The sequence below is a fragment of the Myxine glutinosa genome, chromosome 2 (assembly GCF_964187855.1).
Source record: "Myxine glutinosa chromosome 2, kmMyxGlut1.1, whole genome shotgun sequence".
Taxonomy (NCBI): Eukaryota; Metazoa; Chordata; class Myxini; order Myxiniformes; family Myxinidae; genus Myxine; species Myxine glutinosa.
In genome coordinates this window covers 131232763-131260723 of record NC_136262.1, presented here as the reverse complement: position 1 = coordinate 131260723, position 27961 = coordinate 131232763, and the positions used below count along the sequence as shown (strand labels likewise).

The 27961-nt window shown below is 46.7% G+C and overlaps 1 protein-coding gene across 4 annotated transcripts in view; it reads right to left on the bottom strand.

Annotated features, from left to right (window-relative positions):
- The window catches only part of LOC137421248 (TOX high mobility group box family member 3), a 231009-nt gene extending 203661 nt beyond the window's left edge, over nt 1-27348 (bottom strand). For 3 of the 4 annotated variants that reach the window (XM_078771666.1, XM_068107118.2, XM_068107119.2), the window contains exons 1-2: nt 27099-27348; nt 26632-26937 (exon numbers count right to left, since the gene is read on the bottom strand). In XM_078771666.1, coding sequence (XP_078627792.1) covers nt 26632-26937; nt 27099-27287 — 495 coding nt within the window. In that variant the 5' untranslated portion in view covers nt 27288-27348. The remainder of the gene's footprint in view (nt 1-26631; nt 26938-27098) is intronic. The other variant, XM_078771667.1, reaches the window with a different exon arrangement.
- Between the last annotated feature and the right edge of the window lie 613 nt (nt 27349-27961).

Below are 27961 nucleotides of genomic sequence, written 5' to 3'. Positions count from 1 at the left end.
GGATGACGGTAAGCACGAGCCGCCAATCAGAGCTCAGAGGTGGTTGCGTCAGAGGGCGTGGTGAGAAGAGTCTGGTGAGTTCCAGAAGGTTCGCGGGGCGGGCCTATATAACCCGATGCGCAAAGCCCTCAACAGGACTTGCGGGGAGGGGAAGGACTGGCAGAGGACTTGCAGAGGAGAGGGAGAGGACTGGCTGCGTGAGAGGACTTGCAGAGAGAACTCGCATTGTACCGCTTGACGAACTTCACTATCGCATGAGAAACGCGCGCGCTAACCAACACCAAGGCGTTGAGGAAGAAGAGTTGGTCGCTAGAGATACGCGGGCGCAGCCAGGCGCGGTTATAACGAACTTGCGCATTTCAGCCAAGCGAGTGAACGAGGTTGAGTAACCGCCCCTTTGCCGTAAAAGCCGTCCCGCCTTTGCCGTAAAAGCCCTCTCTACCATTCGCCCCGATATTATCTCCGTGGTTTGAGAGACACACTACGTGGCCCTGCCTTCGCCGATCACCATCTTCGCGGACGTGCCGGGGACCGTGGAGAGCGGGACGAGAACCATCCTTGGACGCGCTGGGGAACACCGGCCCATCTGCAATACCCCGTGTGAGTGTGTGAGACGGGCCCGTTGTCTTTGGGATAATTAAGACTGTATAAGGATTTCTCTGTGTCTCTTCCTCCTGAACTGTATATACGTGTGATAATCATTAAACCTATCTGTTCTTCCTTTCTTCTTGATTCGATCGTTCCCGTGATTTCTTCAATTGACTAAGCGTAGCACGAATAAGATCGCTTGAATCGGGGTCCATTAATTATAACTGCGCGGATCACGTGAACGCAAACCGCTCGGCGTATTCCAACCACACGTGGTTCGTGTGAGCCTTGTTTCCTCGCTTCCAGGGCAGCGCGAGTACTTAAGTACGAGCGAGAATTTGGTCCCGAAACCCTATTTGGCGCTGTCCGGAAGGGACGTTGCAAGCCCCGGTTCCACCAGGCCCAGTAAAGACAAGGGGATTAATCCCCCGTTGATAAGGGGAGAAGGCCGGTGAGAGAACTGCAACATTTGGTAGTCAGGAGTGGGGATTTGGAACCTGGGACAAAAATTTTCAGGACAAAATTTTTGGACCAAATTTTGGACACCAATTGTACATATTGGCCATCACAATTGGTGTCAGGAGTTTGGGATAGGACCCGAAGTGCGCTTAATGCACTCAAATTACGAGCGACCGAAATTTAATTTTTAAAAATCAAAATTTTTAAGTTCGTGCCATGGCTAGCCAAAGCGATCGAATGCCGGTGGGGGTAGAAGTAAAGGAAAAATTGAAAACCCAGGACCGAGAGAGACAGTTGGTGGTAATGGAAGCAGAAAAGGGTGCGGCTGCTGGCAAAGAAAATGGCCGCGCCTTGCACGTGGTGGTGGGGACCAAACCCGTTGTGCAAGTGAGTTTGGACATGCAATTATTCATGACACAATGCAGGGCCTATATGATCAAGTCAGAGCATAAAATGGATGCAATGGGTGAGCGGTTGGAAAACAAAATGGATATCCAAGAGAAAAATATGGATGCCCAGAGTGACAAATCCACCCGGGAAAGGAAAGAATTGGGTGACAAATCCACCCGGGACATAGAAAAAATGGGTGGCCAATTGAAAGAAATGGGTGGCCAATTGAAAGAAATGGGGGACAAATCCACCCGGAAAATGAAAGAGATGGTGCAGGACATGGGGCGCAGCTGGGCGAGGAGGTCGCAAAGGGACGCGACGAGGTAAAGCAGTGCGAGGAACGCGTGGAGAGCGGGGTGGAGCAGAGCGCGGTTACATGGACCGAGGGGATATAAATCACGACTCTGGGTGTGGAAAAGCCGACGGCCACCGAATTGGAAAAGGAAATTTTACGCGCGCCGGCGGTCGTCTAGGAAAAAGAAATTATAGTTGAAATTGGGGCCGAAGAGACAGCGGAGATAGAGATTAAATCGAGGGAAGAGATGGAATTTGCACAAAGTTTGCATTTGCACCGTGATGTCGGGCTTGCTAAAAAAAATGAAGGTTTGCAGGCGGTGCTGCTGCGGAAGAAGTTCCCTAAGGTGAGTAGGAGTGTGTATGGCAGGAAAATATTTTTGGCGCGCTTGGGGTATAGACGGAGCCGGGCGCTCGTGGAAGGTCCTTTGCGCGGTGTACGCGAGCGAATGGCGCGCGTGTGAGAAAAAAGTGTGCGCCGGAGCGCGAGTGTGTAACAGGAGTGTGTGTTACAGAGTGCGAGGGAGAATGCACACCGGAATGTATGTGGGAAGAGTGTGTCGGAGACGAGTGTGAAACAGAGTGTGCAATGGCCAAGGAGAGTGAGAGAGGATGCACACCAGAGAGTGTTGAAGAGAGTGTGCAGGAGTGCACACTAGAGCACGTGATTGGGTGTGTACCAAGAGAGTGCACACCCGTGGTTGTTACTGAGTATGTAACAAAAGATTGTGCGCGAGGGTGTGCGATTGGGTGTGTACCGGGAGAGTGCACACCCGTGGACGTTACGGAGTACGTAACGGAGGGGTGTACGCGAGGGTGTGCGATGGCCGAGTGTGTTACTGAGGGTGTAACAGAGAAGTGTGCGTTAAGGGAGTGTGTGAAGGAAAAGTGTGTAATGGAGTGCGTGAGTAGGATGAGTGCGCCGAGGTGTGCAGGTGCGAGTACGGTGTGCGGGAAAGAATGCACACCAGACCGTGTGCAGAGAGAGCGTGCGGTAACAAAATGTATGGAGTGTATGGGAGGCGCTGGAGCACCACGTTGTGCGAGTAAGGAACGGGTCACGTGGGGTGAGAACGCGGCCCGAGCATCGACGCAGACCGGGGTAGCGCTTAGCGCGACATATAGCCGACGTGAGCGCTCGGTGGGTTGTGTGCTTTGTGTGCTGCGGGGACCGGCGGGGATCGTTGCCGCGGCGGTCTCGCAAGGATCGCCGTGCACGATTCGTGCCGGGCCCCGCCCTGTATGGTCGGTGCCACGCCTTGGCGGGAAAGGCGATCGGCACGGTTCGAGGGGAGGAAGGAGAGGTCGGGGCCGCGCTCCCTGGCGGGTGCGATGCTCCGACCGTGGGCGGTTGGGCCATCGTGCATGGGACCGAAAGGCTCCACGCAGGGATGGCACCTTGAACCTTGGCCCAAGCATGCCTCCTCCCCTGGATCAAAAATGCCGGACGGACCCAACCAACAGTAGAACAACCACCCGCATGCATTGCTCAGCTTTTCAAAGCCGAGCTGTGAAAATGTATTTCCGCACCGAGAGGCTCAAGTGGAGTGGACGGATAGCGATAGTGTTGGCGAATGGTACCCGGCGTGGGGGAGTGGTGGTTTTGCCATTCCTCACACTAACTATTTGGGGCGCATGAGCACTAGATTATGGGTATGGCAGTGAAAGCTCGCCGAGGGCGGGCTAGGATCATTGTTAGGGATTTAGTAAATGACAGTAGAGGACATGAGAGTTAAGTAGGGACATTGTACAGGTAGAGGGGACGTAGTTAGATTAGATGGATGATAATGACGAGGGTGTGCTTAGTGTAAGGGAAGATGGGGAAGCACGAGTTTTAGGGGAAGTAGTCAGCTAGATGATGCTGTGTGTGTGAGGATGGTATTGAGCTTGAGCAAATGAGCAATTGAATGAGAATCACTGTGTGTATTGAGCTTGAGCAAATGAGGAATTGGTTGGGAATAACCAGAAGTGGTGTATTGAGGACAAATGGAGTTGTGTTGAAGTGAATTGACTTGCATGGTGTGCAAGTGGAAAAAGGAATGTGAGCACAAGAGGTGTGCCGGGAATAATTGGTGTGTGGAATAAATGGTGTGGAATGAGTAGTGTGGAATGCTTGGTGTGAAGTAAAAGGTGTGGAATGCATGGTGCGAAGGAGTGAATGGGGGGGAGATGGACCCATTCACGAATACCCGGGGTGGGTAGTTTAAAGTCAGGTAGAGGGCTTAGGTAAATTGTCTGGATATTGACACCTGTGGTGCGGGAAGTAGCAGGAAGTGCTTGGTTGGGTGCATGAGTCTATAGAATGGCTGGGCGTGTGGGCTTTGTTGGTGTGTATGGTTATTGGAGCACTCCGCCACTGGTAGTCTGTCGGCCAGGTGAGGCCGCAGGTAGGCTCTGGGAGCCAGTTAGAGTTGTGAGCAGTGTTCAGTGGGGCCCGAGGATCCCAGGAGAGGACCCGGGTAGCCCAATGCCGAGGAGGGCATCAGGGGGTGAGAGAGCCAGGAGGGGCCTTCCCCAATTTCGGTAGTCGCAAGGAGCAAGGTAAGCTCGGGTGGCGACTTCAGTGGCGGAGGTGCGCAGGTAGGTAGACCTGCTAGTGGAGCCATACGACCCAGCCCTGATATTGTGCAAAGGCACAGTGTGAAAAATTGGGGAGTGAGACCCAAATTTGGAAGGCACCAGGTGGTCAATGGGAATCAGGTTTTTAGAACCACATAGTGTAAAGAGGCCGATTGGCAGGGCATGACCCCGGGTAGTGTAAGTGAGTTAATGTAACTAGAGTAGTTAGGATTTGAGGAATTCCCTTCGCGCCATCCACATTCATTCACCAAGGTGACAAAACTCCGCACCAGCACCAAGTGACTGATTTGAGTAAGTGAGACGCATCTCGACGTAAAAGTGGCATTGTGTGTTATTCCATCTCTTCCTTCCTGGGAGGGATTGGAAGACGAATTTGGCTTAGAGGGGGATATGGGAGACAGGACGTAGAGACGGATTTGTAATTTGTAAATATAGGGAAGGGCAAGGGTAGTGTAAGCTGACATGGGGGGGGGGTACGAATGGTTAGGGACGAGCTTGCTCTGCTTGCTCTCCCGCGCCCCTCATGCTGCATTACCTTGTGTTGATGTGTACCTTTGCGCCCTTTCTGCTTTGCTGACTGTTCTTTGTCTCTTCTCCCCACCCATGGACCCACTTTGGAGGAGTGCGCAGCAACATCGAACTGTGCAGCTGCACTTTGCTACACCCGTGCAGATGAACTGCGTAGCACTTTGCTGCCATATTCTTGATTATAACTTTGCTGCATGTGTACAGCACATTTGCTGCCACAGACACTTTGCTGCACCATATTACGCATGGACCACACGTTTTGTGGCTTTACACTATCCTGCAAACTTACCTTGCATCTTCGGACCACGTATTTTGAGTGGCATCAATGTCACGCAGCGGACCACATAAGGTTGGCCCTGCTTGGCCAGGAATTAATAAAAACGAACATGGGTTTTTGTACATTTTATTCTTGGTGTGCCAGGAAAGAAGAACTTTAAGTTTTTATTGCACACAGAAGATGCGGCATGCAGGAAGACAGAAGATGCCAGACAACAGTGAATGGTGAACTTTTTGATGAATGTGTTTTGTGTATTGGTGCTATGATGTGCTTTCTCTCCCCTCCAATCTTCTTTCCACAAAAGAACAGGTACTGGGTTACAGAAATGTAAATAATTAGGTTTTGTGGTTGTAAATAGATGCTACCCACCGGCTTTATGTGTAGTTTGAAATTAATTCCGCAATTCGGTTAGTTGTGGGTGCGAGTCTGTTAGTTAGTTACACAACGCAGTAGGTGGGACATATTTAGTGTTGTAAAACTATCACATACATGGGTTAGAGTAAATGTTAGGGGGAACCACATCTAAGTGTCACACATAATTAAAAGCTAGTCCCAAGTCTCTCTCAAAACCGGTCGTTCCCACTTGTGTCGGTTCGACTCAGGGACGAGTCTGACGAGGGAGGGGGGCAGTGCTACGGTTTTGAGATGTGTACAGTGAGCTCAATAAAGGTTTAAGGTTGCCCCCCATAGATAGTCACACAAGCAACATGTAGCCTCATTTGTCGTACAGTTATTTCTTAGTATGTGTGAGAGTAGGCCCTTTCCAGTGTTAATCCTGCGTTGTGTAAAGACAGGAGAATAGGCCCCACTTCTGCAAACCATTCTACGTCTGCAGGCGCGATCCATTAAGCTGCCCTTTGCTTACTCACTAGTCGAGTTAACACGAGGTCGGCCTAAAAAGGTGGGGGCGACGTTGAGGTCGGGGGCGGCAGAGGCGATGACGGTAAGCACGAGCCGCCAATCAGAGCTCAGAGGTGGTTGCGTCGGAGGGCGTGGTGAGAAGAGTCTGGTGAGTTCCAGAAGGTTCGCGAGGCGGGCCAAAATACCCCGATGCGCAAAGCCCTCAACAGAAATTGCAGGGAGGGGAAGGACTGGCAGAGGACTTGCAGAGGAGAGGGAGAGGACTGGCTGTGTGAGAGGACTTGCAGAGAGAACTCGCATTGTACCGCTTGATGAACTTGACTATCGCATGAGAAACGCGCGCGCTAACCAACACCAAGGCGTTGAGGAAGAAGAGTTGGTCGCTAGAGATACGCAGGCGCAGCCAGGCGCGGTTATAACAAACTTGCGCATTTCAGCCAAGCGAGTGAACGAGGTTGAGTAACCGCCCCTTTGCCGAAAAAGCGTCCCACCTTTGCCGTAAAAGCCCTCTCTACCGTTCGCCCCGATATTATCACCGTGGTTCGAGAGACACGCTACGTGGCCCTGCCTTCGCCGATCACCATCTTCACGGACGTGCCGGGGACCGTGGAGAGCTGGACGAGAACCATCCTTGGACGCGCTGGGGAACACCGGCCCATCTACAATACCCTGTGTGAGTGTGTGAGACGGGCCCGTTGTCTTTGGGATAATTAAGACTGTATAAGGATTTCTCTGTGTCTCTTCGTCCTGAACTGTACATACGTGTGATAATCATTAAACCCATCTGTTCTTCCTTTCTTCTTGATTCGATCATCCCGTGATTTCTCCAATTGATTAAGCGAGCACGGATAAGATCGCTTGAATCGGGGTCCATTAATTATAACTGCGCGGACCACGTGAAGGCAAACCGCTCGGAGTATTCCAACCACACATGGTTCGTGCGCGGCTTGTTTCCTCGCTTCCAGGGCAGCGCGAGTACTTAGGTACGAGCGAGAATTTGGTCCCGACACCCTATTTGGCGCTGTCCGGAAGGGACGTTGCAAGCCCCGGTTCAGCCAGGCCCAGTAAAGACAAGGGGATTAATCCCCCCTTGATAAGGGGAGAAGGCCGGTGAGAGAACCGCAACAATATATATATATATATATATATATATATATATATATATATATATATATATATATATATATATATATATATATATATAATTATATATATATATATATATATATATATGTAAATGTAAATATTTACATATATAATTATATATATATATATATATATATATATATATATATATATATATATATATATATATATATATATATATATATATAAATAAATAAATGTGTATATGTAAATATATATATATATATATATATATATATATATATATATATATATATATATATATTATATATATATATAATATATATATATATATATATATAAATAAATGTGTATATGTATGTATGTATATATATATATATATATATATATATACTATATATATATATATATATATATATATATATATATATATATATATATATATGTCAAGTAGTAGATTTGTTATTGCCTAAAGTTCAGTTATAGACGTTGGTTGCTAATGTGTTATGATTTATATGATGTTTAAAAATGCTAATTTCATAAAGTTAATAAAGGGTTTTTGCTTCGTTTTAGTTTTGGATGAGGAAAGGCTTAAAATGAGGTCATGCTGGACAATTGTATACGTGTGCTTTTTTCGAGGCTGGTCGTAAAACCACGCCCACATGCGCGTGTTTTTGCGTAATGCTAGTAGAATGACATGAACCTATCGTTAACCATATATATTTTGTTTTAATCACAGCAACGCATGACTCTGTATAAACATGCTTTGAATTACTCATGTACACAAACCCATAAAATATATGGGTTTGTTTGGCTAAGCATACACTCTTCTCTTTGTGAGTTACATTTCTGTTTTCTCGGAGCCCAGAGAAACATTTGGTCCGAATGATAAGGAAGGGCTGACTCCCCCGAATGACAGAGCGGATGACGGTGGGGGCTTGGCCCACCGGGGAGGAACCTCTCCCAGTTTTGTTTGTTCCCTCGGAGATTTCCTGATAAAACGTGTCCCTATATAAATGGACTGGGAATCAATGTGTTTTCAGGAAGGCTTGACTTGGCATGAGACTGGCTCTTGCTGTAGACGTCTTGGCTTCTTCCGGATCTGTATAAGTTGGTTTTGATTAAAAAGCTGCGTCATTTTTCAGGCTATTTGTGGACTTCTTTTCCAAACGAAGAGCTGATTCTTCACAGATGGTACCAGGAGTGGGGTCAGCACCGGACGACGGGAAACGGAGCCCGAGGGACAGGAGGAAGGCTGCCTGAGGCGCGCCGGCACGCGGATTTGATTAAAGGTGGGAGTTGTTTTATATCAGAGGGCTATTATTCCAAATTCGTACCTTCCTCCCTCCAGCGGGCTTAGTCTCCTTGTCTTCCGCGATGCCTGCACTCGAACAGAGATTGTAAGTAAAGGCTCATTTTAGGCCTCAGAATGACGTAGCTTTGTTAAAGCCAGGATAAACAAGTAAGGACTTAACAGTAAGCTTAAAGTTACAGTTAGCACCAGGAGGGGAAAATGAGGTCGGACAGCCATATAGGTTGAAACCAGGTGGCCAAGATTTTTCCAGGAAGGAACAGCCCAGAGACAAGATGGGGTATGCCATTGCATGCCAGGGAACGAAGGACTGTGGCTAAACTTAGATAGAAGGCCAAAGCAACAGAGGTCCAGATAGAAACAGGCCAGGACCTGGTGGACAAGAGAAAATAAATAAGCTCACAGGAAATGGGCCAGGTGGCCACAGGGTGAGAAGGACAGGAATGGTTTTTGAAATATTGAAATTTTAAGCATTGCAGCTATAGTTATTGAAGCTACAGGACAGAGGACAATTAAGTAAGCAGTTAAACAAGTAAAACAGCGAGTGATGCCGCTGGACCAGATACCAGACCAAGACCCCCCCAACCCCCCCAAGACCTGAGCTCAGTCCCGGGGCTCTAGGCAACACCCCCCACCCCCCCAAGACCTGAGCTCAGTCCCAGGGCTCTAGGCAACACCCCAACACCCCGCCCTGCCTTCCCTTTTTTCACCTCAACCAACCCCCGTCCAACCCGTCCCAAAAATCCTTTTCCTTGAATGAGAGACGTAACATGAATGAGCAAAGATTGTTTGGGAGTGGCTGGAGAAAGGCATGATTTGAGTCGATCTGAGTTTCGCGCGAAGTCTGGGAGACTTCTATGAGTATATGAATGAGGAATGAATGTATATTGGGATGTTAATTGACGTGTGTATCTAGCCAATGTATTTGTCTGTATGACATATGCAAAGCAGAGGGGTTCGGTGTGAAGCTTTGTAAGTGATCTGCTCGACGTGCGGGAAATTCAGGCCGGGAATGTCCATTTTAGCGTCTATCCGAGAGAACAGGCGAGGTCCTGAACTGAGTCCGGATTTTCATCTGTTTGGGAGTTGTTTGGGAAGCGAATTGATATAAATCGGGTCAGGAAAGCACTCGGAGTGCCCTTGTCGATCTACTGTTGATATGAAGCGGTTTCTTGGAGATGGTTGCAGGATGGGCTGTTTTTTTTCTTTCGAGCGGCAGTCGGACGGAGATTTAATAATTTGTTGAACTAAATTCAGAATTCGAATCAATATGTGTGTTTTACTTGAATTGAAGAGTTCATTCAATGGCAGATATTGTGTATTGTATGTGTGGGGTAGGCCTATATTCCTGAGGCAGCTCACCTTTAGGATGATGATGTCATATAGTGCATTTTGGGTCAGGGAGGTGGAGCGTCGGAGATCCTGTTTTTTTTGCGATGTTTACGAGCTAGGGATGAGTTCTGACAGCTCAATGTTCTGACAGCTCACTACATGTCAGGTCGCAGATTTGTTATGACAGCTTTTCGCACTTTGTTATGACAGCCGACTGCATGTCCCAACGTGAGGTAAACCCCGCCGGGAACGCGAATAGAGCGGCGTGCAGGGAGTGTTGGGATTCGTGTGGAGGCACGAGGGTGCGCGCCAAGACGGGGGGCGGCGTGGCGTCGTCGCGTTGAGATGGTTGTGCCAGGTCGATCGGCGATCTCTGAATTTAAATCGGATTTTTGTCATGTGTGTTGTGAAATTTACGTCTATCCGAGAATCCTGGCAATGTTCGTTTAATTATCTGCTCAGAGTGCCGGCGATAACTCGCCCACTCTCAGAGGAGGATGTGTGCCCAAATGCATTGTGGGTCATTTCGACTTTGCTGGATGTCGGACGTTCATGTCAGACGAGCCATGTCGGAATAATGGCCGGCTGCGACATATATGCCAGGCAATGTCACAGGACGAATACGTTATTTAAGATGGATTTATAAGATGGATAGATGGATGGATTTATTTAAGATGGCTAAAATAAACGATTTCAAGACAGAGTAATTAATTTCCGGAGCCAAGTTCCAACAGGAAGTCTTGTTCATACAGTAAGGTACAGTGCGGAGTGGCGGCTGGAAGATGCATCGATGCATTTGTGTTGACCAATTCGAAGTTTGACCTTTTAAAGTTTAGTTGACCTTTGTTCGAGATATGCAAGGGAAAGGTCAGAGGTAATTCACTAACCTTGGAAGAACGACAGGCAGTCAGTCTACGAGGTGTTGCTTTAACGACAGGATATAGAACTTAAATCTGGGGAGAATATCGGGACATTATATTGTTGGTTAAACTGAAGTCATGTACATAATTAGTGGACAGAGAATATCGAGTTTTTTGTTGTTGTGGAAGCGTCAGGTACAGTACGCTTGGAATTTAATTTAACCGGGTCGAGTACAGTGACGTGTTCGATCGAGCTGTGGGGATTTGAGATGGATTTGAGTCACGTTAAATGGAGGACATTTGGGAGGATGAAGAGATGCAAGTAACGTGGATTAAATTGTGGTATCACGAGTTGGGTGCCAGAGATATTGTGGTTATTATAACTCACTGATTATAGGGGGCGCCGGGCGCACCGAGTACAGATCGGGTTGCATGATGGAGCACGCATGCATGGATTTTGGCTTTGCGAGGCTCCGGATAGAAATTGGCATTTCGATGCTGTGGATTATATTGTGCCTGCCCGGAAAGGTGATGTCCTGTGCTGGGGCTGGCGACATGCCTCTGTTATTTGTCTGTCTGTCGGTCTGATTGTAAGTCTTTGGTACTGGGAGGGCTAATTGAGTGCTCAGGCGTCATTGTTCCATGGAGGCAGGAGCTGTGAGTCACAAAATGTAAACGGGAACTTTGTGTAACTTTGCACCGGATCCACAAACAGAGAGATGGACAGGACAACAATGGAGTTTATATGGACGGGTTTGGGGCAGTTTCAATCTGACGATTACAGAGTGCTTTGTTCCGTTCACGAAACATGTAAAATTCATGGAGTTGAAGTGGTTTGCAAGAAGGCAGCAGAGTCAGTACTGGGATGCAACCTCGTCCAGGGGTTTTGGTCCAGCCTGCAAGGAGTCCAGGGGCTCGTTTCAGGGCTGGGTCGCCAAAAATGGGATGCTGTGCCCATCTGGATGTAAAATTATCCATCAAGGACGGGGAATGATGTGCAGTGTGATTGATTGGAGGTAATAAGGATTTGTGTTGATTTCCTGATTTGAGTTCATCTGGAAACAAAGACAGATGGGATTAATGTGTATATCAGGAACAATTTGGAAAAGAAATATGGATATATGACATTACTAAAATATAACCAAGCAATTGAGAGTTCTTGGGTTAATGGGATATAAATAAATGCATCTACAAGTTGATGGTTTATAAAAATTTAGTTCTGGATGATACTTAAACGATGAACAATGTTGGCAATATACAAAGAATGTGACTTGTTTTTTGGGGGGAAACATGTGGTTTAAAATTGGTTGGCTAAGTTTTAAAGATGGAGATGTTTCGCAGAACTCTTATGATTATTTATATGAGTGGTGGACTATTCCATGGCGAAGCATTTTCCAGTTTATTGAAAGTTGGAGGGAGTGTAACGAATGTAAAATAATGGTTTAATATAACCACAGTAGAAAATAATATACAGATTTGGGACATTTTGTAAACTTTCAAATAATGAGAAGATTCAAAAAATTCATTTTATTTATTTCATGGAAAATATTTGGGTTGCAAGTGGAGAAGCATGGTATGGTATAAAAATAAAGAGGGAGTATCCAGGAAAAAGATGTTCAAGTGAACTTTGTGCTGTGAAAAGAATGTCGAGTTAATGGAAGTGTTTTGTTCGATTAATTTTGTTCAATTTGTGTTCAAATGACCATCGATGTTGGGGGCAAAGTTATGGGTGGATTTGGTGAGTGGTTGTGGGCAAACGAAGATTAATTTAGATTTATCATAGTTAAGGTCGAGGAAGTTGATTTGAAGCCAGAATTTCATTTGGATGCCAGAAAGGAGAAAGGAGATGCTGAAAGCCAGAAAGGAGATGCTGTTGTCTACTCTGAATGACAGGTGGTGGTATCCAGGGCGCTGAGGAGTTTTGTTCACGCTGTAAAGTTTGTTTATTTATTTGTTTATTTAGTTTGTTTATTGTAGAGAAGAGTGCTTTTGGGATTCCGGAGCCAGAGTGGATAATTTGAGAGTAGTAGGTGGTCCATGTGAAGCTTGGGAGTGAACTGATTTGGGTTTAATAGGCACAAGCTGGTCTAAACAGGGTGAGGAGGATGGTGTGATTGATGATGTCAAAGGAGGCGTTGAGGTGAGGAGGATGAAAATGTTGAGGTTGCCGGCATCAGAGGAGAGAAAAGGTCGCTGGTGATTTTGAGGAGAACAGTTTCAGTACTGTGGCTGGAGCAGAATCCGGATTGGGATGTTTCATACAGGTTATTGGCAGAGTGGTGATGTTTGAGTTGAGTGGCCACAGCACGTTCCAAAACTTTTGACAGAAAGGGTAGATTGGAGATGGGTCTGAAGTTATTTAGGGTGTCAGGGTTTAGTCCAGGGTTTTTCCAGAATGGGGGTGAAGTTTCACGAGTTTTTGGGGAAATCGGTATGTGAAGCTGGATTAAGTTGGAACTGCTTGATGAGCCATGGAGATGGATTGGGTTTTGTTGTTGGTTGTCTGGGAGTTCGGTTGTTGCATTGCCAAAGGTTTCTGTGTGGTGGACACACTCGTTGGCTGTTGTCTTGTGTGACGTGGATGGAGATGTATGTGGCTGCGTGTGGCTGCCTGGAGTCGGGAAGACGGCTACAGTGGTTGATATTGGTTGTGGATCGTCCGGGGTGCTTCGATTTGCATAGGGGGTGAAGATTGGGATATTACATTATTTTAAGTAAGTATTGGTATGAGTAATTACATAAGTAATTATGAGTTATTATGAGTATTAGTTATGAGTAAGTGATTATTTTAGTAAAGTTACATGTTTCGCTGTGTTGTGGATCTGGGGACAAGCTAGTTTGATGGGTACCCTGGGGTCTTCGGCGTGTCTATGTGTTTGGCTGTCTGTCACACCGGACTCTTGAATGGGTTTTCATGAGACGAATTTCAGACATAACAGTGAGAATCTATTTTGAGCGAATCACAGTGGGTGAGGAAAACATTGTGTGTGACCAGACACCAGAACTGACCAGAATTGAAATTGGAAGTAGACCAGGTTATTTCTATTATTTGTTTATTCGTGAAAATAAATAAATAATAGGGGGAGGTTAATGGAGGTTAATGGTGGTTTGTTTGTGTTAATGGAGGTTAATGGTGGTTTGTTTGTGTTAATTCTAGTTGAAACTCTTGCTGAAGTAATTTTCGTTTATTTTTATTTTTTGATTCGATTTGAGAGTTGAGATGATTGATTTTTTATTAATTTTATAATTTTATTTTTATTGATGTTGGAAACAGGTAATGGGATGCTGAGAGAAGGATTGAATTTAATTTGAATTGGACTGGATTAAATGGGATTGAATTTAAAAATTGAATATTGGATAAAATTGGATCCACTTGAAAAAAAGTGGATTAGGAAATTGGAGAAAAGGTGTTCTATGAAACTATGAATTGAATGAATTGAATCTATGAATTGGAGACCTGTAGACCAGGCGCTCCCAGGAGACTTGTGGACCAGGTGTTCCACCAGAGGAAAAAGACCAGGTGTTCGTAAAACACTTCACCCGCAAGAACGCCTTGGAACCAAGGTGGAAGGGACCAGTCCAGGTGTTGCTGAATACACCAACGGCAGTCTTTTGCGAGGGCAAGACTTCGTGGATCCACGCCACGCACTGTAAGTTGGCCATACAAGCACCAGACACTACACCACAGCAACCCCAGGATAAGGCCCCAAAGAGGGGGGAAAACACATATTGGAAAGTGGCCAGGGAAGTGGCAACAATTCAAAATAGGACACACTGCTGGTCGTGCATGCGCTTTCCCCAAGCAGGCACCACAGGAATACACATGATAGTGCTACCCTTGTCCCTCAATGACCTCTGCTCACAACCTATCGATTCCCCATGTTTAGTCACCACGCTGGAAAGAGAAGGGGTTGACAACGGCAAGAGTTGCAATCGACAATTTAATTATCGCCCGTCAATGATTGCCCATGTGGCCGAGAGGCCTGCCCCCGTCTGGGTCAAACCACAGAAAGGGAGGGTCTGCCTCCAGGGTTCCGGCCACTTGCGTATGGGAGAATCAGAATGCGCCTACACTCTCCCCGGGAAGCTGGGACAAGGGAGCTCGGGGATTACATTACGAATAGTACTGCAAGATAAACACAACCACAACATAACGGCTATAACATTCTCTAGGGGGGTTAGTAGGATTAATGGGGTGGTAAAGGGACTCCAGTGCTTATCCACCCACCTGGTCCCACCCCATGGGACAATGTTTATATGCGGCGACAAGGCTTACCCCTATTTACCAAATAATTGGGGGGGCACATGTTATCTGGGTTCAGTTCTTCCTGACGTTGAGATACTGGATGAGCTAGACCCAAAGTCCTTGGACAGGCGTTATAAGAGGTCAGTCATGAACGAAGATGGAACCACTAAACTACACGGGAGTCTATGGGAAAAGGTGTTTGGTTTCTTCTTCCCAGGAGCGGGCACAGTCATGGATAGTTTCCGGATAGATAAATTGGCTTTGGCCCTAGAAAAGGTGGCAAACGACACCGCTACGGCTCATGACATACTATTGGATCGATCGGATCGCGCGCGAAAATTCTTATACATTTAGCTGGCTCACTGACTGGTTCCAGGGATGGACGGGCACCATAGTGAAGTGGTTATTGACCGCACTGGCTGTGATAATCGGGGTAGTAATTTGGGGGGCACTAATGAAATCTCTAGTCCTCTGTATGAGAAAGTATTTTACAGGATTGAAAGTGAAGAAGCCGCCGACAACGACTATGGCTCTGACCACAGAGGCCGTCGACCTGAACGAGTCCTTCAACAAGGCAGTTGCGACCGGCGCTCCAGAAAATTGCATTGAATTTTGTAATGACTGCGATACTTGTGCGGATCCCATGTGGGAACTGGCTGCTGCCTGTAACGGTGTATGTAATGACTGTGATACTTGTGCGGATCCCATGTGGGAACTGGCTGCTGCCTGTAACGGTGTATGTGATGACTGTGATACTTGTGCTATAAACCCCTTGCGTGTACTGGCTAACGCTGCTTATGTATTACAAGCGGACAGCTGCACGCCCCCTTTCAACCCAACTATGGATCTGATTGCGACGCTGGGTCTGGCGGTCGAGGGACCCGACGTGGATATCCTAGACCCGCAAGCCGACCAGGCGCCCAAGGGAGACTTTGACATAAAGGAAGTTCCTCTCTTTGCTTCATATGTATTAAGTTCAAATGCTTCAAGTGAATCGGATTTTTTCGCTCTGTACCCTGACCAGGAAATTGAGACACAAGATACTGACAATATTATGTATTCCCCAGAACAGCAGCACGTGAGGGACCTCATGGGCATGATCGTTGATTAACTTCGAAGATCTGCAAGGACTGGGTCTGCAAAGGGTGGGGGGAGCAAGTTCCGCAGGGGAGGTGGTGGCCCTCTGGCGGAGCAGAACCTCATCTGGACCAGACCTCTTCGTTGTGGATCCGAAACGTTAATGGACTTTCATGTTCTGAGCCCTCAGGCTCCGAGCACGCACCACACGACACGTTCGCCAAATGCACGGGCGAGGCGCTTTTGGCGCACGATATGCCCTTGGGAGATACCCGCATTACACAATTATTTTTCAATAAAGCCCGATGTGGCACGTTGTCTCTTAAGATACTTTGTCTCGACGAGACAAGAGGAAGGAATGTCAAGTAGTAGATTTGTTATTGCCTAAAGTTCAGTTATAGACGTTGGTTGCTAATGTGTTATGATTTATATGATGTTTAAAAATGCTAATTTCATAAAGTTAATAAAGGGTTTTTGCTTCGTTTTAGTTTTGGATGAGGAAAGGCTTAAAATGAGGTCATGCTGGACAATTGTATACGTGTGCTTTTTTCGAGGCTGGTCGTAAAACCACGCCCACATGCGCGTGTTTTTGCGTAATGCTAGTAGAATGACATGAACCTATCGTTAACCATATATATTTTGTTTTAATCACAGCAACGCATGACTCTGTATAAACATGCTTTGAATTACTCATGTACACAAACCCATAAAATATATGGGTTTGTTTGGCTAAGCATACACTCTTCTCTTTGTGAGTTACATTTCTGTTTTCTCGGAGCCCAGAGAAACATTTGGTCCGAATGATAAGGAAGGGCTGACTCCCCCGAATGACAGAGCGGATGACGGTGGGGGCTTGGCCCACCGGGGAGGAACCTCTCCCAGTTTTGTTTGTTCCCTCGGAGATTTCCTGATAAAACGTGTCCCTATATAAATGGACTGGGAATCAATGTGTTTTCAGGAAGGCTTGACTTGGCATGAGACTGGCTCTTGCTGTAGACGTCTTGGCTTCTTCCGGATCTGTATAAGTTGGTTTTGATTAAAAAGCTGCGTCATTTTTCAGGCTATTTGTGGACTTCTTTTCCAAACGAAGAGCTGATTCTTCACATATATATATATATATATATATGTAAATGTTTACATATATATATATATGTATATATATATATATATATATATTATATATATATATTATATATATATATATATATTATATATATATAATATATATATTGTTGTGGATCCCGGGTTCGTTGACGTATTAAGGGAGGTTTGGGCCCTGCTCCCCCTCGAACTCCGGGTCCACGAGGCCGCCATCCACAACTACTAAACTCGTGGTCGACGGGTTGCTAGGCAACCCCAGCCGCCGAAACCGCAGCTGCGCGTGGAAGGGTTAACGGTCACAACCTGAATACATCCGGACACAGGCAGCCATGAGAACGGGGACTGAACCCCGCACGAGGTATATATATATACAGACTTGGCATTTAATATGGAATTATTTTTTTTCTTGACTTGGGTTTACTTTCTTAACTCTGTATATCAATCTGGAGAGTTTCTTTTACACTTTGGTGATTTATTTCTTAAAAGAACCATGTCACTGATTGTCACAGCAAGAAGTCAACAACAGGATTATATCACAGGTGGCGTGGCAAAATGTACGGATAGGTACATTTGACGATTGGCTTCACAATCGGGTATATAAGGGTTGTTGCGTTCTGTATTAGTGGAAAACAAATGCTGCACGTCTACAAAAGTTATTGCCACTTCCCCTGGAGATGGTCCGTCAACTCGACAATGCTGTTTGTCATTTAGTGGTGGCTTTACGAAATTCCGGCATGAAACAGCGTGCTATTGCTCGGCAGTATGGCATCACCCAAGGTCAGGTGTCAAAGATCCTGAAACGAAATGCTCAGAGGGGTGTCCCTACTCCAATACCGAGGTCAGGACATCCCCGCAGAACCACAAGGAGGGATGATCGCCAGCTGCACCGGTTAGTCCGCAATGGCCGTACCAAGTCAGCTAATCGGCTTAGGGCTGAGTAGCAGCAACTGACAAATGTGCCTGTATCCAGAAGGCCAGTCAACAAACGACTGGTTCAAGCAGGCTATCGTGCCAGGCGTCCCCTGAGAAAGCCATGTCTGACCCGACAACACCGCCAGCGCCGATTGCAGTGGGCCAGAGAGCACTGTCAATGGCAGCCAGGACACTGGAATCACGTGATCTTCAGTAGGCTGGGCCAAATCGGAGGTGATTTTCCTAATTCAATGTAATTTACCTAAAAGTTGTGAGTGAGTATCAGGAACAAAATCATGAAAAAAAAATTCAAAAATATTGACGTTTTACGGTCAGACAGCCCGTTACCATAGCAACAGTTACAGCCGACTCAAAAAATGCCTAAATTGACGATTTCTCAAGCTGTGTTTGACCCCCAGAGTTGATTCTGGTACCAAAAGATGCAGAATTGAAAGCCAAGGATGATTGGATAGCTTAACAATGTCTGTGACACAATTCAATACCACTTATATCCAAAAAACTGATTTTTGTCTGAAATTTCAAGCATATTTATGGAAAGAAATTGAAAATTTTGCTTTTTAATCATAGGATAACCATTAATCAGATTAAATTTACTTTAAATTGTCTTTTACAACCTTGTATTGTCCAGTTTTTATAACTGTTATAACATTGTTTAAATTTGGCCATCTTCATTTCAATAAAAAAAAGTTAACAAAAGCAGCTTACAATCATTAATTTTAATGCCTGCTTTCGGTTGTTACTGTAACCATTCATCAGGGCGTTCAAGGCGCTCTTGCACACATCAAGGATAGGCGCTCTTGTCTTCGATACAACGGCAGTGAACTCTGGGGTCAAGAGTGGAGTCGTAGTAAGACTGGAGACTGAGTTTGGCAGGAGTCTTCTGCAACTGGCGTGTCGGCACCACATCCACGAATTGGTTGGAGGGGCGTCTTGCTCAATGGTGTATGGCCCCACCACAGGACCTAATGAACAGCTGTTCAAGCGACTGCTCAACACTTGGAGTGAATTGGACCAGGGCAACTACACATTGGTCGAGGTGTCTGCTCAACAGAGAGAGCTGGCTGGCCATGTACATGCCACCATCACCTTCCTTCAGACGTGGATGGACAATAGCACAAAGGAGACTCTTCGACACGACTACCTGGAGCTGGCACACCTCACACTGCTGTTTCTTGGAGGGACTGTCCCTGATGGTATGAGGACCATCACTATCAAAGCTCCTGGGGCATTCCACCACGCCCGTTGGATGAGCAAGACTTTATACACTATAAAGGTGGCACTCTTCCGTTGGCAGCTGGGAGATATCTACACACCCGAAGAGCTGGAAGACATAACCAGTCTCGCTGCATTCATGTCAGTCTTCTACACTAAAGTGTGGTTGACATGTACCAGTGCTGCAGATGCACCATCTAACGACCTGTACCTGATGAAGAACCTCCTCAAGGCTGAGGCCAGTATCGCAAAGAATCCAACAAAGTGGCCTGCCAAATTTCTGTCCTTTGTGACTGTGGCCTGAGAGAAGCTACAAAACCATTTGTGGTACCTCTCAGAGAGATTGGTCTCTTTGGCACTCTTCTCGGACAGAACGTCATCTGACAAGCAGACTGTGAGAAGGGCTATGCTCAGGTACAGTGGGACTGCACATAACATGATACAGGAGATGCCAGCCTCACAGCAATTGGGGAGTAAAGCCCTCAAAGACTTTGTTGGTTACGACTCTTGGAGCATGTTTGAACTCTTGGGTATTGACTCCAGTTTTGTCAAGCTCCCCGTTGCACAGTGGCCCACCGCAGACAGCTATCGTCATGGCAAGGAAGTTGTGGCCAAACTCCCAGTTGTCAATGACGCAGCAGAGCGGACACTTGGACTCGCCACAGATTTGAACACTAACAAGGCCCCCACATCTGAGGCGCAGCTCCAGGCTCTATACAGGGTTGTGAAGGGCGTCAGGGAGAAGCTGCATGGACTGGCAACATCCACTGAGGTTGTGACTAAGAAGTCATTGGCCTCCATTGATTACAATTGGGACTAGGTTTTTTATTTTGTGATCAATGTTCAATGTCAGACCTTAAATTTGAGACAAAAAAGCTTAATCAATGACAAAAGTTAATTTAAAGTACATTTAATTTGACTATAGCTCTGATTAATGATTATCCTATGATTAAAAAGCAAAATTTTCATTTTTTTTTCAAACAAATGCCTTAAATTTGAGATAAAAATGAGTTTTTGGGATTAAAGTTGTATTGAATTGTGTCACAGACATTGTTAAGCGATCCAATCATCCTTGGCTTTCAATTCTGAATCTTTTGGTACCAGAATCAACTCTGGGGGTCACACACAGCCTGAGAAATCATCGATTTTAAGAATTTTTTGAGTCGTCTGTAACGGTTGCTATGGTAACGGGCTGTTTTACCGTAAGACGTCAATATTTTTGAAAAAAAATTTCATGGTTTTGTTTCTGTTACCCAGCCACAACTTTTAGGTAAATTACAACCTTGTAGTATGAAAAATTGAAAATCACCCCTGATTTGGCCCAGCCTAATCTTCAGTGACAAGTCTAGATTTCTGGTCTATCGTCAATATGCCCGCGTCCGAGTGCGCAGACAAGTGCATGAAGCCTACAACGAAGATTGTATAGTGCCAAGAGTCCAAGCTGGAGGTGGTGGGGTGACCATTTGGGCTGCTTTTCATGCAGGGGGCAAAACTGACCTGGTTGTTCTGAATGGAAACCTGAACCAGTTCAAGCACAGGGCCATTCTGGAAGAAACATTGCTTCCATTATTGTTCGTGCAGCCTTTCGAGGAAACTTTGTCTTCCACGATGACAATGCACGGCCACATCGTGCTCGCATGATCCAACACTTTCTTGCTGACCATGGTGTAGAGCATATGGAGTGGCCTGCCCTGTCCCCGGATATGAATCCAAAAGAGAACTTGTGGGCAGAATTAACGCGTCAAATCGACAACTTGGACCAGCAGCCTACCACTGTGCGTGAATTGCAGCAGACTATTGTAACTGCATGGCAAGCGATTCCTGTCCAAACCTTGGCAAATCTCGTGAACAGCATGCCTCAACGTGTACGTGCACTCCTGAATGCTCGTGGGGGTTAGACGAAGTACTGAACTGTAATTTTACTGTCCGTAATCCCAGTCGTAATTTAACTTTTGTTTTTGTTAAAAAAAATTTTTGGCTAATGTGCAAAATAAAGAGATACTTCTGAAAAACGCACAGACGTTTAACACAGTACTGTCCGTGAATTGAGTTCGATATCAGTTTACATCACTTTCAAGGATCAATTTATTTGCATTGAAATGTCAAATGTGGTTTTTGTTTCTTTTAAAGGTCACATTAACAAAATCTAGAATAATTTCAACATAATTCCAATGAACTTTTGGTTCTAAGTCATCTTGAAAAGTAAGTTCACCCCCAAAAAAAATATTCCATATTAAATGCCAAGTCTGTATCTATAATATAGTCCATACAGACTTGGCATTTAATATGGAATATTTTTTTTGTGGTGGTGAACTTACCTTTCAAGATGTCTTAGAACCAAAAGTTCATTGGAATTATGTTGAAATTATTCTAGATTTTGTTAATGTGACCTTTAAAGAAGCAAAAACCACATTTGACATTTCGCAACAAATAAATTGATCCTTGAAAGTGATGTGAACTGATATCGAACTCAATTCATGGACAGTACTGTGTTAAACTTCTGTACGTTTTCCAGAAGTATCTCTTTATTTTGCACATTAGCCAAATTTTTTTTTAAACAAAAACAACAGTTAAATTACGACTGGGATTACAGACAGTAAAATTACAGTTCAGTACTTCGTGTAACCCCCACGAGCATTCAGGAGAGCACGTACAAGTTGAGGCATGCTGTTCACGAGATTTGCCAAGGTTTGGACAGGAATCGCTTGCCATGCAGTGACAATAGCCTGCTGCAATTCACGCACAGATGTCGGCTGCTGGTCCAAGTGGTCGATTTGACGCGTTAATTCTGCCCACAAGTTCTCTTTCGGATTCATATCCGGGGACATGGCAGGCCACTCCATATGCTCTACACCACGGTCAGCAAGAAAGTGTTGGATCATGCGAGCACGATGAGGCCGTGCATTGTCATCTTGGAAGACAAAGTTTCCTCGAAAGGCTGCACGAGCAAATGGAAGCAATGTTTCTTCCAGAATGGCCCTGTACTTGAACTGGTTCAGGTTTCCATTCAGAACAACCAGGTCAGTTTTGCCCCCTGCATGAAAAGCAGCCCAAACGGTCACCCCACCACCTCCAGCTTGGACTATTGGCACTATACAATCTTTGTTGTAGGCTTCATGCACTTGTCTGCGCAATCGGACGTGGCCATCTTGACGATAGACCAGAAATCTCGACTCGTCACTGAAGATCACGTGATTCCAGTGTCCCGGCAGCCATTGACGGTGCTCTCTGGCCCACTGCAATCGGCACTGGCGGTGTTGTCTGGTCAGGCGTGGCTTTCTCAGGGGACACGTGGCACGATAGCCTGCTTGAACCAGTCGTTGGTTGACTAGCCTTCTGGATACAGGCACATTTGTCACTTGCTGCCACTCAGCCCTAAGCCGATTAGCTGACTTGGTACGGCCATTGCGGAATAACCGGTGCAGCTGGCGATCATCCCTCCTTGTGGTTCTGCGGGGACGTCCTGGCCTCGGTATTGGAATAGGGACACCCCTCTGAGCATTTCGTTTCAGGATCTTTGACACCTGACCTTGAGTGATGCCATACTACCGAGCAATAGCACGGTTTCATGCCGTAATTTCGTAAAGCCGCCACTCCATGACAAACAGCATTGTCGAGTTGACGGACCATCTCCAGAGGAAGCGGCAATAACTTTTGGAGAGGTGCAGCAGTTGTTTTCCACTAATACAGAACGCAACAACCCTTGTTTACCCGACTACGAAGCCAATCATCAAATGCACCTGTCCATACATTTTGCCACGCCACCTGTGATATAATCCTGTTGTTGACTTCTTGCTGCGGCAGACAATCAGTGACATGGTTCTTTTAAGAAATAAATCACCAAAGTGTAAAAGAAACTCTCCAGATTGATATACTGAGTTAACAAAGTAAACCCAAGTCAAGAAAAAAAAAATTCCATATTAAATGCCAAGTCTGTATATATATATATATATATATATATATATATATATATATATATATATATATATATATATATATATATATATATATATAAAACTGTAAGAAATAGTAGAAACTCCACAGTACGAGCAGGGCGTCTCATTTGCATTAAATAAATAATCAGATTAAATAAGACGCGGACGTAGCTTCAGGACGTCGATCTTTAATTGTCGACAAGCTTTCGACCAACAAAGGTCTTCTTCTGAGTCGGCCCCAAGTTCAACGGAAGTTGTTATGTCTCGCGAGGTAGAGCAATATGTAGAGCAGATAGAGCTGAGTAGGTAACATGCTTTGAGGTGTCGCAGTAAGGAATCTGACCCTGTAATAAGTTCTTCATGTGTAGGCGTTTTGTCGGGTAAGGAGTATACTTGTGAACCTACCAGGAGGTTCGTGTGTTAAGTAGAGTTAGGGATTAAAGAGTAGCGCCCCTGTGTGTCCTCACCTGGTTAGCCAAACCTTTGTCCCTTTTGGCACTGCAGACCAACATAGACATTCTGACAAGTCCCTCGCGCAACACTAAATAACGCCCCTCCCTGACATAACTGTGAAAGAGAACCGGCAAAAGGAAACCAGGCCAGGACACCGCCGCATGGCCGCCGCCATTCACACCTCCGACAGGCCTATCCACGTCGAGTGCCACGTGCTATGACGACACCACAGGCCTGTGATTCGGTGGAGGCCACTGATTGGGTGGCGCGCCAAGGCTGACGTCACCGCCGCGGAGTGATACGAGGCGCGGCAGGACTTTTGGTTCGAGTGAGTGAGTGGGTTGGCCAGAGAGATCAGCGAGTGCCGAACGCGAGTCTGGGTGTGGAGAGTTGGTGTGCGGCAGTTAGCTCTGGCAGTTCGCAGTTGACCAGTTCGGTTCGCAGTTCACGGCTTGAGTTGGCAGTCCCGGTGCGATCCCGAGTTTGGAGAGTCCTGTCCCTGGTCGAGTGGAGAGTTACAGCTCGAGCAGCTTTAGTCCCGGCCGGAAGCCCGAGTGGAGTTCGCTTGCTTCGTGCAGCCCTGCATTGGACCTTTGGAGCGAGGGACCTCGTGAGGTGCCGTTGAACCGACGAGGCCTGGTGGTGCTCGGAGGCGGACGGAGAAGGCCGCGGGGCCATGTTACACTGAAGATGACAAAGATCAGATAAGCCTGCGCTCCGCGGTTACACTTTACACGAGGAGACGTTTTCTTTCGTATTCACATTCCTTTGTTCTTGTTTCTGAAGTCAGTGTGTGGGATCCCAATTTAGTCACCTTATTTTATTATCAGCGCGTATTTTCCTGTCCTTGCTTTTATTTGAATAAACCCTTGTATTATTTTCTGTATATATTCCTGAACGCAGTTTCCCGTGTGATTTATTTAATTTGCAGCAGCATTGGAGACGCCCCGAGAACAGGTAAGACTGCGGGGGTCTCGCCGCTCCCCTCCATCCCGCGCGCTTTGGTGTAGCTTTTTGGTTCCGGAGTCCGCCATTGAGTTTTTGCCTCAGGGGTTAAGGCCTTCGCGATCGGTATCCGTGACCGCCTGATATTAATCAAAGACGGTCACGCGACAATATATACGTATGCTGTATACTGTATTCTGCTTTTTTCATGTTGCTCCTAAAATCAGAATCATACTATCCTTTTTTTGATCATACTATCCTGAAGTGTGAACAATATGTGACTCATACATGATGATCACTTTGGATTGTTTGGCAGAATTTTGAATTTGTGAAAGATTTATGAACTACTTATTTCTGTGAGTGCCAACCCAACTACAACCCTTCTCTCACCCTGACCTCAAACCACCCAACCCATGTATTCTCTCTCCAATAACTCTCAGAGCCAAAAGTTTTATAAGTTAATTTTGCAAAATTCCAGCAAACAAGTTCTCGCGTGATCTGCGCTCTCGGAAAACCGAAATGGAAAACTTTTGGTGATTCAACAAAGACAGGTACACAGGTTTATATCGACCTCTCCCCCACCCATCTCTCCACACCATTTGGTAGTTTGTAAAGCTACTGCCATTTGTCGTTTTGCTCTTCCATGAGCTTCAACTCTCATATATAACTAGAACGGCACTCTTCGATGTCAAGCCTCCGCCAACATTATTACATCATTACAATACTTGTACCAAGTTTGATTTAAATCCATTCAGCTGTTCTCAAGTTATCACATTTCTACCTGACATGACCTCTGACCTTTGACCTCTTCACCCCAAAATTTAATCAGTTTTTCTTTACATCATTATACATACCTGTACCAAGTTTGAATTAGATCACTTCAGCCGTTCTCAAGTTATAGACCTATTACAGACTTTTACCTTTGAACCCTTGACCCCCAAATCTAATCAGTTCATCTTTACAACATTCGACATACTTGTACCAAATTTGGTCACAATCCCATCACTGGTTCACAAGTTATCACGGTAACAGGATTTTTACCTAACATGACCTTTGACCTCGTGACCCCAAAATCGAATCTGTTCATCTTTACCTCATTATACATACCTGCACCAAGTTTGACTAAGATCCCTTCAGCAGTTCTCAAGTTATTGCAGCAACGAAAACCTATCACGGACGGACGGACGGACGGACGGACGGACGGACGGACAACCTGAAAACATAATGCGTCCGGTGACGTCGGCGGAGGCATAATAAAGCGTCCATTGATTACGTTATGACATTGAAACAAGTAAAAACTCTCTCAAGTAACCCGTGGGTTCCGAGATGCTAACACCCGTATCCTAGGAGATATAACATCCGTGCTCGAGACCAAGGGTCCAACAATGATATTTCATAAGTTTTGAATCACAAGGGAATGTGACGTCACGATTCCTAGGAGACGAAACAAAGGTGCACCGCACTAGTTTATCATGGCGTACTTCCTTCTAATTGTCCCAGTCTGTCTACATTTTGTCCTTGTGGACAGGCAAGACACAGAAAAAGGACAAAACCAAAGCAACCGCATTGGCTCCATGCTGTGCGAGACAGGATTATACTATGACGTACTATATCCATTTCTCCAAGGATACTGGGAGAGAGGAGAAGGACATTTGGCCCGACAAGCCCGTGCTGATTCCGCATCTCATTCCAAGTTCGTCGATTCACATTTGTTCTAAATATCCCATCGGTTTATCACTCAAGTCGAGCATCCTCCTCGTTTTACGTGTGCGCTTATTGGTGCTAGGAACGTTGCCAGAGCACCGGCACACACTGGCCTGCTCTTTTCGAGAGATGGCGCTCGGTCTTTCTCCCTACGTGGAGCCGGCTTTTCGTCCCCACCAAAAGACGGCGAAGCCCCAAAGTCGATCGCCCCCTACCGCCATCGCCCCACGATCGCAGCACCGACCCGACGGGTGCAACGGCTCTACGATCCAGGCGTCCAAGGTCTCCCGACCGAGGCCGCCGCGTCCCCTCCGAGCTCCGCATTAACCCACGGGATCCGACAACTAGGACTAGGAGGAAAGTTCGCGCAGAAGCAAAAGCGGAAATTGTTTTTTTTTTGTCCTTTCGGAATTCTTTGGCGAGATGCGCGTTCTCACCTTCCCGCTCGGGTACAGATATCCGGCGGTGGGGACGCAGCGGCTCGGGTCGAGGCTCGGGTTGCCGTCGGGCGGGTAGCAGGCGGCCGCGGCGGGCGAGTAGAACCTCAGATCCATGGCGCTGCCGAGGCGTCGCTCCTTGTTCCCTCCCGAGCTTCCCGCATTCACGTGGCGGCGGCGAGAAATCCCGCCGGGTTCGGACGGCCGTTCGCACACGGGGAACGTTCGCTCAAACTTTGCGACGAATGTCCCGTGGCGCTCTTCCCGGCGACGTTCCTCAAGCCTCGAGGAAGCGGCCCGTGATTCCTGGGGAGCGCGTCCGGACAGCGCGGTAAGTACAAGTACAATGGAGGAACCTGAAAAGCAATCTGTCCGTCCCTCTGTCGCCGCACTTCGTCTCCGTGTCCGTGTCCCCCTGTACCCCGCTACTCCGTCCTCCTCCTCCTCTTCTTCTTCACGCTACTCACTCCGGTTCGCGATCCCTGCTGTTTTGTCTTCGCGCTCCTAAACGCAGAGCCGCTCGTACTCGACGCTTCCTTCTCCGTGTCTCGCCGATTCAAACGCCTCTCACCGAGACCCCTCCACACGAGCGGCCTCCCCCCTGCGGGGAGACGTCGGTGGTCGTGGCCGTCCCGCCCCGGCCGCACGGCGCCCATCGCCGATTCGCAAAGCAACGCCTCAGGCACGCCCAGCGCCGGCGAGGCGATGCTCGACCGGGAGGGCCGACAAAGGGAGTGAGTGCGTCGTGCGGAGTGTTTGGAGGAAGAATGGAGGGGGGCGGGGTTGCGAGAGAGAGGAGGATGATTGTTGTGGGCCGGGAGAGAGGGATCGGGAATTACTCGGGATGAGAAACACAGGGGCCGATGGGCCGACGTCGGGACGATGAGAACCCCGGCGGGATGATGAGCGCGATATTTCCTTCAGGAGAGAGGGGGAAAATGAGGTCGTAATTGGATTAGTGCAAACAAGGCGATGGATGACATTGCCTGATTGGAAGGAGAATCGACGTTGCCCGTTTGGGGAGCGGCGCAGGGGACGAGATCACAAGAGGAAGAAGATTCGTGGGTGGAGGCGCCTGCTGCGTGTTTAAGCCGTTTCGGTTCAAACATTAAAATACCACAGCGTTGTCTTTCATGTCCAACTTACACACCCTCGGTGATTGAGTGGACAACGTGTGTTCGGTCCGATGATTAAACGTCTTTTGAGAGGTGGAGGCACAGAGCGGACATTACATTTGAACGAATAAGCGGTCAGCTTGGGCTTGATCACCATAGCTCGGTCACCATAGGCCAATCAGTTTTGACGATCACTATTTAGCTCCGAATGCAGC